Genomic DNA, 15,172 nt, shown 5'->3' with positions numbered 1-15,172 from the left:
GCTTGGCCTTAGTGGGAGGAATGGCCCGGTGTAAAATGCAAGACGTAAGGTTGACTGCAAAGGGTCAGCCCCAAAGTGCGCCTGGCCCAGTGTCCTGCCCTGGATGAGAGACAGCAGATGCTCAGGAAGCAACACAAAAATAGAGCAAACATTTGTTCATGCTTCGCAGCATACTCTCCATTCCCCTAGTTGTCTGTGACTCGGGAACCTCCTGAACTGTAGACACCCCCTCTGCATTTAATCGCCCTTGATTGGCTTGAGGGATTCTTCTTCCATCGATTAGTTTGCACCTTATTGAACCAACACAAACTTTAAACATCCACTGTAGCCTATGGCAAGGAGTGCCACAGCTAAAAATCTCTTTTGTTTATTTTGAACTTGTCACTCGATAGTTTTCTTTGACGATCACTCTCTTCCTTTGAAGAGCACTGAATAATGTGAACAGCTGTTCCCCAGTCACGCCACTCTTCCCATCACAAAACTTGTTCATATTTCTTCTTCAGTCATTTTTTTCTTCCAAGATAAAAAGTCTTAATCTATTCAGTCATTCCCTGAATGGAGGCCCTTTTATGCCTTTGATCATCTTCAATTGCCTTCCTCTGTAACTTTTCTGTTTCTTCTGTATCATATTTGAGATTGGTGAATCAGGACTGCACAATAGCATTCAAGAGATGGGAGCCCATGGATTTACGCAGCAGCTTAATGATTTCCTCTGTTTTGCTCTCTCCTCCTTTCCTAATAATTTCTAGCTTTCTGTTTGCTTTTTTGATTGCTACTGAGTGTTGAGCTGACATTTGCATAGAGCTATCTATTATAACCTGAAGATTTCGCTCCCAAGTGGAAATAGCCAGCTCAGAGCCCATTATTTTGTATGTAAAGCTAGGATTGTCTTTTCCCATGCGCATCACTTTACATTTATCTACATCAGATTTCATCTGTGATTTTATTACCCTTTTATTCAGTGCCACGAGGGTCTTTCTGCAACTCTTGACAGTCAGCCCTTTGCCTCAACCACCCTGAATATCATCAGCAAACTTCTCCTCTCCCTGCTCACTGCTATTTTGAGATTATTTATGAATATTTCAAAAGCATGGGACAGTGCTTGGGCTAATTTAGCAGCTTTCCCTCTCAAATTTGAAGTGCCAGGTCCCAAGAAGAGGGAAGAAATGTAGTCTCCCAAGCTCTTGGCATGCGACAGGAGATCAGTTGGTGCTTCTGGGGATGGACGGCGTTGTGCCTAGCCAGCACATTTCCCTCTCCCCTTGCACAAAAAGATGCGGGGGGGGGGGTGATGCTATTTGCTGGGATGTTTGCCTGCCCCCTCCACAAGACTGTACGGGACCAGTGAGAGACGGATAGGGTGATGGTGGCCCTTTCTTCTGCTGAAGCTGGGCCCTGGTACAAAAAGAGGTGCGCAGAAGTCCTGAGGTCCCAGGAGAGGAGGCGGAGGGGAAGCAATGGATGGCAAAGCCTTTCTCTGAGAAAAGCACTGTACGCAAAGTTGTGAGACATTGCTTTGAATAAATAGGAGCTAAGTGGCAACTCTTCCTTGCAACAAGCTTCCCGGGAGCCTGCTGAGCTTGCCCAAGGGAGTCCAAGGCTGGAGTTAGACGAGGAGCCGCCGTCCACGGGAGGAGAGCGTGAGGATGCCGGGATGGCTGTGACTGCCCTCCACCTGGGTGAGGTGAGACCCAGCCGGCCGGTTAACCAGGAATTACGGTGACGTGCGCTTTTTCAGTGGTGTTTTTTTCCCTGGGGAGCAGCACCTTGCAGCAGTGCCTGGCTGCGGGTCGGTGCCGGGGTGGGCAACAGTGAGGAGAACCTCGCTCTGCTGGGTGCATCCTCGTTTGGGGGAAGAGGCTGGAGAGTTGCCGCTGCTATTTGTAGACAAAAGAAGTCAGGCCGAGGAGCACCATGGCACCAGAGGTGAGCATGAAATAAATTCGGAGAAAGTGAACAGCTTTGGTGGAGGATTCCTCCTCCCTGTCCAGTGGTGCACCTCGGAGCCGTGGGTTCCCACCGAGCATGTTTTCCCCTCCCGGTAATTTCTTGTTGCTGCATTTAGAGCCAGGCAGTGCAGGATTTGCCAGCTGTCTGGCAAGACATCTTCCAGAAAAGGCATGCCGCTTCCAGAAAAATGCTCTGCGGAGGTGGTTTGATGCTCCTGCAGCTGTGAGGGGAGAAAGGACGATAGTGTCTCTTCTCTGATAATGGAGCAAACATTGTTCCAAAGGGGAGATGCTCTCCCCTTTAAGAGACATAGACTAGAATAGAATAGAATAGAATAGAACAGAATAGAATAGAATATTTTCAGTTGGAAGGGACCTACAATGATCATCTAGTCCAACTGCTGGACCACTTCAGGTCTGACCAAAAGTTAAAGCATGTTTTTAAGGGCATTGTCCAAATGCCCTTAACACTGGCAGGCTTGGGGCATCGACCACCTCTCTAGGAAGCCTGTTCCAGTTTCTCAGGGTTTTGTTTTTAAAGAAGAGACAGGAGCTGCTTTTTAAAACTTCTTTTAAAGTTTTAAGCCTTTTAAAAAGGCTTAAAGCCTTTCTTTGCTCTTTGGTTGCCTTTATGGGAGCAACCTAGACTTAAGCCCAATTTAGTTTTTAAAAAATCAATGATGCTGATGCTGAATTTCCTTTGTCCTCTGGGGAGACCACCTGGACCAAAGACTCTGCAAAGTGCACCTTTTGCAGCGCTCCTGAAAAGCCGATCCCAACAGTGGTGGATCTGAAGGAACAGCCCCAGGAAAATGTGAGTCTACCCATACCATGTGAGCATGCCTGTAACATTAGTTTCTTCCTGGCAAAAGGGAGAGCAACCACCCCATGGAAGTGGCAGAGAGGAAGGGGAGAGGGATGTGGGCAGTGGGAGCTGGAGGGTGAGGATGTCCCCGGTCCACCCAGGTGCCCCACGCCAGCCCCACCGCTCCTGATGGGCGCTGCACCCCACAGCTCTTTTGCTGCAGGAGATATAAGGGAGCGTTTGACGCTGTCATCCAAGAGCTGATGAGTGAAGGTGAAGTGGAGGAAGAGCTGGACACGGTTCCCTGTGCCGACCCTTCCCAAGCTGAGCTGAGGAGCAGCATCAAGAAGAAACTGCTGCAACAGTAAGGGACTGAGGGAGAGCAGCCCCAGGCCCTGGTGGGAGGAGCGGAGCCCCATCACCACGTCCCTTCGGTCCCAGGGAATTTTGCTGGTGGAAACTTGTGGCATTGCACTGCTGCCCACGTGCACCAACAAGCACTGAGGCATCCCATGATGGTACCCCCGGCAGGAAAGATCCATCGCCCGTCCCGGGCAGGACATGCTGAATATGCAACAGTACCGAATAGGGCCAGAATAAAATGCTGGACCAGGACGGTTCAGTGCTGCCAAGGCAATACTTGCTTGAGAGTCCTCATGCAGCTTATCTTCACTTTAGAGCCCTTAGAAAGGCACTGAATGGCTTGATAAGGAGAAGCTAGAGCTGAGGGCTCAGCAGCCGTCAGCTGCTCCATCTCTGCGATTTTGGCATTGAAGGTGTGACATTCGCAGATTAGGAAGTGCCCTAGAAAGAAGAATGGAGCCACATGCTTTCCCAGATGGCAAAAGTTTTTCCCAAGTCAAACCCCGGGTAACTGTTTTCTGCCAAGAGACCCTGAAGGCACCTGACCCCATCTGGGGTCTCCCTCCCATTGCAGAGCCCCTACACACCTTCCCACCAGAGTTGCTTCGGTCCCCATGCCTTGGTGGACATGGATGTGACTTCCCAACCTCCTCCCAGGCTGCTCAGTAGCAGGAGAAGGGTCTAACTCCTGTTTCACCCCCCCTGGGGACGCATCTCTCCCAGGGCACACCACGGGTGGCCGTGGCTGGGGCATATTGACCTCACCAAGGTGGGCAGAGACCGGACCGCATCACTTTTGAGTTGTCCATGCTTTGTCACTGTTTCCCCTTTTCTCCCACTATTTTGGTCCTTTGGGGTCTGACTTGTAAGTGCCATCATATCTTCATGGGAACGACGGCCCACACTAAAATTTCCCTTGGGTACAGAAGAGCATCATGAGGTTCAAGTGCCACTCTTGAATCATAGAATCATTTAGGTTGGAAAAGACCTTCAAGATCATCGAGTCCAGCCATCATCCATGCCCACTAAACCAGGTCTCCGGGTAGGATCTGGTTTGAGCCTTTTGGGTAGGGTCTGCCTTCTGGCTCTGGACGGGTCAGCAGCGTACGCGGCGTGCAACGCTTGGTCCCACCAGCCACGTAAGCTGAGTTTCGCCTTGAGAGACCAGAGCGGCAGTCAGGGGCACAAGGCGCAGGGTGTCCCACCACACGTGTGGGCAGCATGTCCTGAGGGTTGGGACTCACCTCAGTTCTGCAAGTCCATACCCACGCCTTCGCCCGTCACCTGCAGCTCCCCTTGACAGAAGGGCAGGGAAATAGGTGTTTCTACTGCACCGTTCGTCAGACCTGCAGTGAGATGGCTCTCCCATTCCTCTGGCTATAAAAGCCATCGATGGTGACAATCTCATATGCAGACTTTTGCATTGCTTCAGGTGAATCCTGGTATAACATCCCATGACGATATTTTTTTTTCCCTTTAGATTAAGTGGGTGGTGTCATTAGCCAACAATTTGATCTTATTTTTAACTTCCCTTTTTTTTTTGATCTTAGGTTAGGCGAAGGAGGCTTTGAGAGCTACAGGGAAATATTTCAGCAGTATCTGAGATTTGTTGCCTGTAAGTGCCTTTCCTAGTGAGTTGCTGTGATTGCTGGGCTTGACCTGGAGCCAGAAGCACAAGGCAGCTTCAGTGCACCTAAAGAAGAAGCAGAGACTCCAGCCCTTTGTGTAGTAAAAGGTGCCATAATCTTAATTACGAGTGGCCAGGAACCTTCCACAGTTTCTCAAAACACAGGTCTGCATAATTCCCTGTCTAGAAGGCCTGTCATCACCATATGTCCTCTGGTTGAGAGGAGTAGGAGATGGTGCAGAAGTGACTTGCTAGTCCATGTCTAATCCATCCTTTGCTATAAGTAAATATCAGCTGTTCATGGGCTGGATGTTTCATTGTTTTAACCGAGGAGATCCCTTACATCTCTTAGGAAAGCCATCCTGCAGCATCACAGATCCCACCCCATTCTAGTTAGGTGAGATTTTGCCTTTCCACTTATTTCTCCTCAAACAAGGCAAAACACACAAAAACTCCTTAGTCTCTCCCTCCATCCCCCCTCCTTTCCAAATAATCCATGATACAAGGCTTGGAGAAACAGAGCTGCATCGCCTTCTCCTCAACACCAACCTTCTAAAATTTTTTTCAGGGACCAGAATCTCGTTCAGACTCTCAGAACAAAACAAATATGCTGTCAGGCCGAAAACCGTCCCTTTCAAAAAGCACCGACCGACATCAGCACCTCCAGAAGACCTGCTGGAGCCAGACAGCGAGTTTGTTGCAGAGCACTTAAAGGTGGGTCTCTTCTTATTGCTTTTCAGGCAGGAATTGTAGAGAGCTGTATGGTGTCGTACCCCGTGAGAGTCCTGTGGTTCCAGTCAAGCCCATTTAGATATCTCCCGTGAGGTACGGAGAAGATCCTGATTCAGCGAAACAATAAAATGATTATCGGTGGGTGCACTAAGTAGATGGGACATACCAACTTGTGGCTGTCTGAAGATGGATTTAATCAGATATTCATGGCTGGGGTGGAAAGCTGAGTCTGGCGTCCCTGCGGTTTTACTGGGACGGTGCCCATGTATGAAGGCTTTTACTTATGGAGCATCCTATGCAGCTTGAAGGCTGAACACCACCAGTGATCTCCACCCAAACTGAAGCCCTAGACCCTGGTCTATTCACTTCCATACCGTTCATCCCTCGCCCTCCAAATCAGGCTGCCTTACCCAAACCGCCCAGCAGCGTCAGCTCCAGGCTCCTCAGCCAGGAATCACTTGGGGGAGCGCCCCCAGTCCCGGGCCAAGCCCTAATCCAACAATTTAACAGCACAGGCAAAAGCCTTACGGGTCCAGGCAGCCTTGAATTCATCAGGAGGGACGTCACCGCTGTGCCCAGCAAGGGATGGCGTGTCCCAGGGTGCTACAAGAAGCAGCTCCCCAGGGCCGGTTTTCCGAGCCCCAGTGTCTCCCAGAGGGCAAGCAGAGACTGGTGGTCCACCCCATCAGCCAGGGACTGGATGGGACCCCCTCGCCAGCTCAGCCCCCGGCAGCACGGCTCTGCTTTTCCCTCCCCTGCCTCTCCTCTCCCTTCCCAAACCAGAAAGCATTGCAGCTTCTGCGGGTGTGCAAGAAAAGTACCTGTGATTTATCACACAATCAGTGATTTTGTTGGCTTTTTTATTTTTGACATAGAAGCGCCTTATACTGCTCTCCCCTCCTGAAATATAGGGGTAGCAAATCCTCCTGCCTGGGACCCTCTGTCTTTTTAGCCTCATAAAAAGCCTGAAAAATGAAAGCAGGAACAATATCGTCGGTTTGTTGCTTTTTGGTTCCCCTCCATCCCTTACGACCGGGAAGTAATTCTTAGCTATTCTGCAGAGCCAAAGCGTGCATCTTCAGGTTATAAATTAGCGCCGCAGTTATGGCTAGAGTCAGCCACTTCACATGTACAAAATGCCTCCACCTGGGAGCTGCTGCGGACGAGTCCCTCAGGTCCTTGCGACAGACAAAAACCCGAGCACGGCCCCTTTCTGCACATGAGAATTAGCTGCTGCTTTTAACAGAGATGTTAAAAAGGAACAGCGAGGTCTCCCCGCTTCCCCCGTCTCCTAGCTGCTCTCCATTCTTCCCGGGGAAGCAGGCGGTAATGCTGCTTATTCCTATTAGAAAGCATTAAACCCAGCTCCCTTGTAAGGCTGGGAGCTAAGCCCTTAGCAAAGAAATGTTTCTATTTCGCTTGTCAGTATGTTGCAGGATAAATTACTTGTGCGTCTGATGGAAAGAGGGCTCTTGGCAAATTATATCATCAGAGAGCAGCTAATAACATAAAATAAGAGAGCTGAGCTTTGTACATGAAATGCAGAAAAACCACAGAAGTGAAGGATGAGTTTTCCTCAGTTATTTAAAAGGATTTAATTAAAAAGTAAGCAAGCAAACAAACAAACAAAAAAAAACCCCAAGGCTAGGTGGAAAGTGTGGAGTGTGATGGTCTGGCAGTGCTCTGGGCTTGGTACCAGTGTGGGGAGAGGAAGACCTCGGGCAGAGCATCCCCATCCCCTGCGTCCAGGCAGGCATCCCCACGACCTACCTGCCTCTCACCACCTTGGTTTTGCTCCTACAGCACTGCCGTTCTCCTGAGCCCGTAAGACGACGTTATCCTGACGGACAGACGTTTTTCCTCCTGTTCCCGGATGGAAGCGGTCAGGTTTAGTATCCAGCAGCAACCGTGTTTGGCTGGCTACGCAACTCGTGCTGCTCTTGCAACAAAATGAGGTCTACAGAGCTGGTGGCCTTGGCGTTGGCTGTCTGAAGGGTGGTGGAGGCTTGGGTCACTTCCCACCCCCCCCAGACACTGTCCCGTGATGGTTTTCTTCTCAAGCGTGCTTTTCGGTGGGCTTTCTACGGGCTCGTTCTTTCCTTAACTGTTTCTCAGCTACCCGTCTGGCAACTTGGCCATTCTCATCACGTTCACCAAGGAAGCCCTGTTCACCTATTGCATCCTGGAGGACAGCAGGTACCCAGAGATCAGGGCTGCCTTCGGGAGCCACGGCCACGGGCTCTGCTTCCACCCCGACGGCCACCTCTGGTAAGTGCCGGCAAGCCCAGAGGTGACACCGGGTCCCAGCTCGTCCCTGACTCGCCCCAGTAGCACCCTAGGGCTTTAAGGCACGCTGAAAGCATTTTCTTTTTTTTTTGTTCCAATTTTTTTTTTTTTTTTTTTTTTTCCATGAGAAAGCGCAGGAAAAGGAGGGAGGGCTGTGCTGCAGCCCACCGGCGCGGTGGCTTCTTGGGTTTTGCACCCAGGTGCTGGGTGCAGGCACCGTGCACGGCACGAGGGCACGTGGGGATTGCCCCATCTCCATCGCCACCAACATCTGGCCACAGACCCCGGCGTGAGGGCTCATCTCGGCCAAGGCTGGCCACCCGGCCACAGAGGTCTTTTGGCCCCATTACAGTGCAGGGATGAGGGCGAATCTACTTTACCGGCTTCCCGTGGAGCCCCAGGTGGCCACGCTGGAAAAACATGGGGTTATTATCTGCACACGAGTGAAAGCCTCAATAGCCAGAGTCGGTTAGCTTGAGGTCAACGTTGCTTCTGGTTTCTTTCTAATATCCAGTGAGCGTTCCTCACTAAAGAATGACTTAGGTGACCAATTTCTTGCAGTCTTTGTAATATGAGGTGACCGATGGCTTTAGTAGAAACTGCTGGCGTTCGAGCCATCAAATACTAATTTTCCGACACCCCATCCCCAGTCTCCAAAGTTTCCCTTCAGAAAGCTAGTGTCTGGGGGAATCAGTAAATCCCATCTCAGTTTTACAAGTCCTCCCCGTGCTGAGGCTAATGAATGGACATCTTAAATGTCTAACTGCCTATTACAAATCATTTTAAATAGCTTTTGCAATAATGCTTCCATCAGACTCCTGCAGTCCTACCGTTTGCCTGCAGGCATGTTTGGTCTTTCATCCATCACGCAGCAGCGAGGTTTTTACAGCCCGGCACCCAGGCGATCCGTAGCAGCACTAAAGCATCGCCGACCCCGCCGCGGGTCTCTCCTCACCCCGCCGGACCACACGCTCCCCATCGGTGTTAGCCACGCACCGGCTGCTGGCTTGCCATCAAGCTGGGGCAGGCTGCTACGACCCCCCAACCTCTCCCAGCATCTGTAAATTAAGGATGATGCTCAGTGACCTATTGATGCTCAGTGATGCTATTTATAAAAAGAATATGATAGCTTTGATGAGAGGAAAACAGAAAACCGACAGCCTGTGGGTAGGTCGTCTGTCCCGCATATGGACCGGTTCAGGCTTGTCCATGGCTGGAGCTGTAGCACGTCACAGCTGCAAAGTTAGATTTATTTTTTTCCCTGCTGTTTTTTCTGAGCTGCAGCGTGAGGTAGCACTGGGGGAGGCTCAGCCGCACTCGCAGCCTGCTGAGAATCAACTACTTCACGCTTAGGCAGGAAAAACTCAACGTAACGTACGCCGTGAATGATAAAAACTCTCCGCGTGCCACGGCTGGGGGATGCTCCAGCGCCCAGAGCCGCCTTCTCAGCCTGTCATGAGATGGGGAGTATCAATTTGTATTTGTATGCCGTAATTAGGGGCTGTTTTCCCCGACACGCTGCATTTCTCTCTCCTTTGTAGTTTGGCAAGGCCATTTCCCAGCCACGCGCGCAACCACACACGCACGCACGGAGGACCTGTTTTTAGCATAAAGGTTGCTAGAGCAAAAGAAATTACCGTGTCCAGGGACTTTCAGAAGATGCTGATGTGCAATAGGAAAAGGGAGACTCACACACACACAGAGCCCACGCTCTGCCCGAGGATTTTCTCTGCCCTTCGGGGACTCGTTGCTCTCCCAGGAGCCGGCCAATTTCTGTAGCGTGCTTTTAGCATAGGGCAAAAACTATTACCGAAAAACCAGTCCCCGACCTGATGCATCAGGTCCCAGCGGTGACTCTTGGATGGCAAAATTAAGAAGATTGGTCCGACTGCAGACAAAAGATGGCATTTGGAACTGGGAAATTGTCAGCTCTGGATTCATCCAGCTTCTCGTTTGTCCCCAGGGCCGCCCTGGATCCCTGCACCGGGATCTGCTTGGACCGGGCAGGGAACAGTCAGAAGCGCTGGAAGTGGCATGACTTCAGCCACCACACTCACAGCCCTCCTTTCCAGTCCGTCACCATGAAACTGAACGGCCACCTCACCGTTAAAATCCTGGCTCAGGATCAAATCGACTTATTGTTCACCAGCCGCAGCGATCGTATTCGTTTCAACGTGGGGTCCCGGCTCAAGGTGAGCGCTCGCTGCAGTAACCCAGCCCGGCCAGCTCCTGTCTACCACCTCCTTGGAGAGCAGCAGCAGCAGGGAAACCTCCCGGTGGACATAAGCTTGGGGCTGCCGCATGGGACCGGTCACAAATTTTCAGGTGGAAAAATCACTGTTTCGTTCAAAAGCAAATTTCCTGCCCGTGTGAATCTTAATGAAATTCCCTTTCGGGAAAACATTTAGATAAGATTGAAATGCTGTTGCTAAAGGGCAAGAACAGCAAATTTATTCTGAAACACTATTTCTTTTCAAAACATTTATATTAAATGTCAATACAAACACAAAGCTCCTGATTTTATCTAAACAGCATTTCACTTAACATGAAACGAGCATCTGGGGAGAGGAGCACCAAAATCCTTTGGTATTTGTTGTCACTCAAATTTCCACCTCTGACCCTTCCCTGGAGGTGGAAATGCTGTTTTGGCCAGGGCTCAGCCCTGCTCGGTGCCACTGTGACCGTCCCAGCCTACTGGTGTGCATCCCCGTCCTCCACTGGATGCAAACACGAGTGGTCAGCTCTGAAACGCAGGTCACGTCCCCAGGAGCTCACGCTTGCTTGGGGGCTGTGTCCTCAGGGCGAAGGATTTAAGTTGTCTTCCCCGACGCGGGCACAAACCAAATGTTGACAGCCCTCATAGCAATAGTCTATACGTGCCCACAGATGTATTGCTCATGGGAACAGACATCTGGGGGAGCTATTCAGAAAGGTGGCAACAACTCAAGGTCAGTATGTGGAAGCGTAAAGCTCTGGCACCTCCTTCTTCCATCCCCAAAATTCAGACTTCTTCCCACAACCCATTGCTACGTTAGGTAAGGAAGTCACCTTTGCTGCCCCACCACTTCTGGGCAGCCCAGTCCCACCAAAGGAGGCAAGAGCCGTGATTTTAGCTCCTCAGTCCCCTTGTACGTGCGCTGGAAGAGGATCGCCTCCCGAGGGAAGCCGTAGGGTTATCGTGCTCCATGGGCACAGAGGGAAAGGGCACCCCGGACACGCTACACGGGTAAGCATGAAAGGCTGGGTTACAAGGGACGCTGCCCCGCTTCGGGGGGGTCAGCATTAACGCTCTTCGCTTTGCACGGGCTCTCTTCGCAGTTAAAAGACCCAGAGACAAGTCACCTGCTGAAGCGGCCAGAAAGCGAAGAGGAGCTCTTCCTTCAGTCTAAAAAGATTCAGCTCAGGAACCTGCTGTTCAAAATACAGACAGCGTTGCGATGCTTTTGGCAACCCCTCTCTCAGTGATATCACACCTCCTGTTTCACCGTCTTCTATCTGCACGAAATATCGAAATGAAGGTATTAAGACTCGCAGCAAGCAGTTACATCAGCATTTCAGATCAACTCTGCCTTCATCAAGGACGGAACGGTCACTTTGCGATGAAAATAAAGCTCCTTTTTTCAAGCTCCCGATGCCCATCTCCCTGTACATCAAGTCCTTGTAACGCCAAACTCGTCTCGGTTGAAAGCACTTGATGGATCCTGGTACGATCAGTGGGGTCATACGCCGAAATGTGCAGTACTTCGAAGGAGACGGCTTCATTCCTACAGCTGATGAACTGGACTTCGGGAATTTGTTGTACCGAGCGTGACTGAGGAGCCTGCTCTGGCTCTCAGCCGGAGACACCCGGGCTGGTGGAGAGGGGAGGACGAACAACAGCTTGGGTACAGGGACCGGGGGTAATCCAGGAGAGGGAAGACGAGGGTTTCAAGGGCTCCAGTTGGTGGTAGATAGCTTAATGGCATCGTTGGCCACCACTGTAAGGGGCCAACCAATTCTTTTTTCTTTTGGTTTTGTTCTATTCAGGGGTCTTTGTACCAAAGATCTGATTTGCTCCACAGTGTTGGCTTGGTTTTAGGGTTCAGTGAGGATAAAAATGCACGAGGGTAGGAGAAAGCAGTGTTTGCGGACACAGGGCTGGATCTACCTGCAGTCACCGCATGATTTGCTGCAGCAGCACCGACTTTTTCCCCTTTTCCTAGCCCCATCCCTTTGTCAACACCAAACATGCAGAGTTTGAGGAAGGGACAATTGGTTTTGCTTGGAAAACACCCAGCAGAGGATAAGCTATGCTGTGGGCATCACTGTTGTACAAAAAGAAGCGTGAATGCCTGGCCAGCTGCTTTGGCATTCATTTCGTTTACGAGGGATGTAATCCAAAGGGCCAATCCTCTTTAGGAGGCTCCAAGCACCTAGGAAGCAATGGTCACACATCACTGCCCCACACCGGGCAGACAGAAGCTGAATTCCACAAGAAAAGAGCGTTTTTCCTTAGGTTAGTTCATTCAAATGACATTGTCAAAGCCAGAGGGTGAAGGGAAGCTTCACATGGACATTACAGGGGACAAACCACAAGCGTCTGGATGATGTGTTTCTACAATACCAACAGCCAGAAGAACCGTATGTGGTAATGAAAAACTATGGGTAGATGAGGCTGCGAGTAACCAGGCAACAAGAACAGCTATCAAACACAATACTACTTGTGCCTTCTGCCACCAGCTCGCAAGTTTTCTCTTAGTAAAAGCCAACTAGTTAAAATATGTTCTTGTATTACAGTTGCGATTTCTCCCCCCTAACAAAATTGCAAGCCAAGAGACCATTTAGTCACACAACATCATTTGTCAGTAAAGAAAATACAAATTTACTTTTATTATAACCATAAAGAGGCATTACTTCAACAATTAGCTGTACATTCAGCACTCAGGTATACATCTCTGCCAAATAAAGTCAATTCTCTTACTGCTAAAAAAGAACACTTCTTCTCAGCGATGCACTGCTTGTGCTTACAAGGATGTTTATTGTCTCTGTATTACAGTTATCTTGACAGACAAGCCTCAGGATACAGAATAAAGCTTTACTCTTGGACCAAAATAGGCAACATTTTCATTTAAAAAAATTAAAAACGGCAAGTTTCTAGTCAGATAATATAAAGCATCTTAAATTAATCTTTTGAAAGTATTTACACTATTTGTAAACGTAAATATCTGAAACTGTACATGTTTAAACAAATGTTCATTTAGCAAACAGGCTGTATAAACTGATTGCTCTTCTAATCTTTCAACCAGCTGTCCTAGAGCTGTCTGGGTACTCTAAGAGAGAAAAAGATCCCAAGCACAAGAGTGACTACTGCAATGGTTTACCCTTCATGTCTTTTCTGTACAATGTCCGTATTAAGTCAGTCATAACTCTATACAGCGACCATGCAGTCCTCCTGTAAAACTTTATAAAAACCAAATATACATATATTACAATGCACTGGACATTATTTTACAGCCTGTATTTCTACATAAGTAAAAAGAAAGGGCAAGTTTTCTTCCTTGTTAGTTCCTTTAGTTAATTTTTAAGGAGTCATGTAAGGTCCTACGAGTACCATTTATGTACCTCAGCACCACTGCTGCAACACTTCTCGTGGTAGCTTTAATACCTACCGTCTCCAGCTATATGGTTTATAACAGGAAAATTATTAAATCAAAACACCACCGATGTGCATGGAAATTTCTACATCTCTAAAACTAAAGAGCAGGTTTTATAAATAAGTTAAAAATCTGCCATGTAAGTCACCACATTTTTCTTTCGCAGTGCTGCACAATAAAGACTTACATACTCAGACACCCTAAAGCTCCTAGTAGTGTCTCATTCCATTAATGGCCAAGTGTTTAGCATTCAGCTTTCTGAAACGATGACCAATTAATGCATACTGAACAGCGTGCATTAGTCACCAGTTACCAAGTACTTATCCTCTCTTGACAATGCTGATTTGACAGGCTTGCACATTCATTTTCTGGCATCCCCACACCCCCTCATTAGCGCTTACTCCAGCGCGCAAAGGCTGTACAAGTTCCAGTCCCAGTTCCCACTTTGAACAATGCACACCACCACCTGATCTTGGGTAAGGCCAAAAAAACAACTCTAACCTAAAACTAAGGACCTGAGAATCTCAACGCTAAGCTTTGCTGTAAAGCATCTGAAAACATGCAGTTCCCTCAGAAACACCAGAAATTACATTGCACAGCCTTCCATTGCAAATCCAAAGGAACTGAGATTCTTTACATGGAGGAAGGTTAGAGCATGAAACTTCAGGTCTGACCTCACAGCTCCCAGTCACAACAGTGTAAGAAAAACAGCACATCCAGTGTTCCAAGAAATGCTTCACATGCGGGAAATAAAGTCTTCCCAACTAAAAACCTCTGAATTATGTTCAAGCACGTGATGAATTACCAGGATTTTGGGGGGAGTTAAAGAAAAATCAGAGCATGCCTGCTTAAGTCAAATTGTCATACTAATGGGCTTATCTCCAAGCCTTGCAAATATCTATTACCGCTCCCATTTGATTCCCCACGCTTTATTTCCAGCACGTCTTTGAAAAGTGCGGCTTTTCACTGCATACATCAGCTTATTAAAGGAAAGCAAGAAAGGTTTTTACATTAAAAAAAAACAGGATTTCAACTTTGAAAACATCTGGATAAGGCAGTAACTGAGCTTCCATAGGAGTGATCAGCAAAGGGTTTTTTTTTTTTTTTTCTTCCCCCCCCCCCCCCACTTCTCAAGCCAATGACCAGGAAGACCTTTAACATATCAATAAAACTGTTTTTTTTCTTTTTTTTCCTAAAACAGGGTTAAGCAGCCTGGATAGTTTTGATGCAGACTGGACTGCACAGTGGGATCCTCCGTTTACTTCAAGCGAATGTCTTTGCATTGCCTTCACTGCCTGGCATTCAGCTGAAGTTTACTTCAAACAGCCCCACTGTTGGGCTACTTGGACATTGATAAAAGTAAGTTCACCTGAAAGACAAAAGCAAAGCCTACATTAGACAGAGCAGCTAAGTTTCAGAACTGACGTCCTGTATTTTAACCTTCAAACAGGATTCCCAGGAAGCACATAGAGTCTTAGATGAATCCGGAGAAGACAGGTACAAAACAACTGGGCAAAATTTCCAGTCAAATGCCTATTCACAGGCTTTTTAAAATGCAATTGCTGACCATGTTGACTAGTCATTTCAGCAGTCACAACCTACGGTATCAAGGTTTCTAGGATGACTTCAGCGTTGTCAAGGAATTCCAAGAAATATGCGCACTGGCAAAAAATGTTAACATTCATCTTAGATATCTGAAACACATTTGGGATCCTTTGCAATACTTGTTTCCCACAGATTACAATACGGTTTCCCATACACTTCAGTTTGTAGAAGA

At 48.5% G+C, this 15,172-nt stretch overlaps 1 protein-coding gene across 2 annotated transcripts in view; it reads right to left on the bottom strand.

Moving 5' to 3' along the window:
* Positions 1 to 12,599: 12,599 nt before the first annotated feature.
* The window catches only part of COG3 (component of oligomeric golgi complex 3), a 32,762-nt gene continuing 30,189 nt past the window's right edge, over positions 12,600 to 15,172 (bottom strand). For both annotated transcript variants that reach the window (XM_030036353.2, XM_041128656.1), the window contains one exon: positions 12,600 to 14,764. In XM_030036353.2, coding sequence (XP_029892213.1) covers positions 14,735 to 14,764 — 30 coding nt within the window. In that variant the 3' untranslated portion in view covers positions 12,600 to 14,734. The remainder of the gene's footprint in view (positions 14,765 to 15,172) is intronic.

The sequence above is a fragment of the Aquila chrysaetos genome, chromosome 14 (genome assembly GCF_900496995.4).
Source record: "Aquila chrysaetos chrysaetos chromosome 14, bAquChr1.4, whole genome shotgun sequence".
In the NCBI taxonomy this organism is placed as follows: Eukaryota; Metazoa; Chordata; class Aves; order Accipitriformes; family Accipitridae; genus Aquila; species Aquila chrysaetos.
This window is presented reverse-complemented; position numbering and strand designations above follow the sequence as displayed.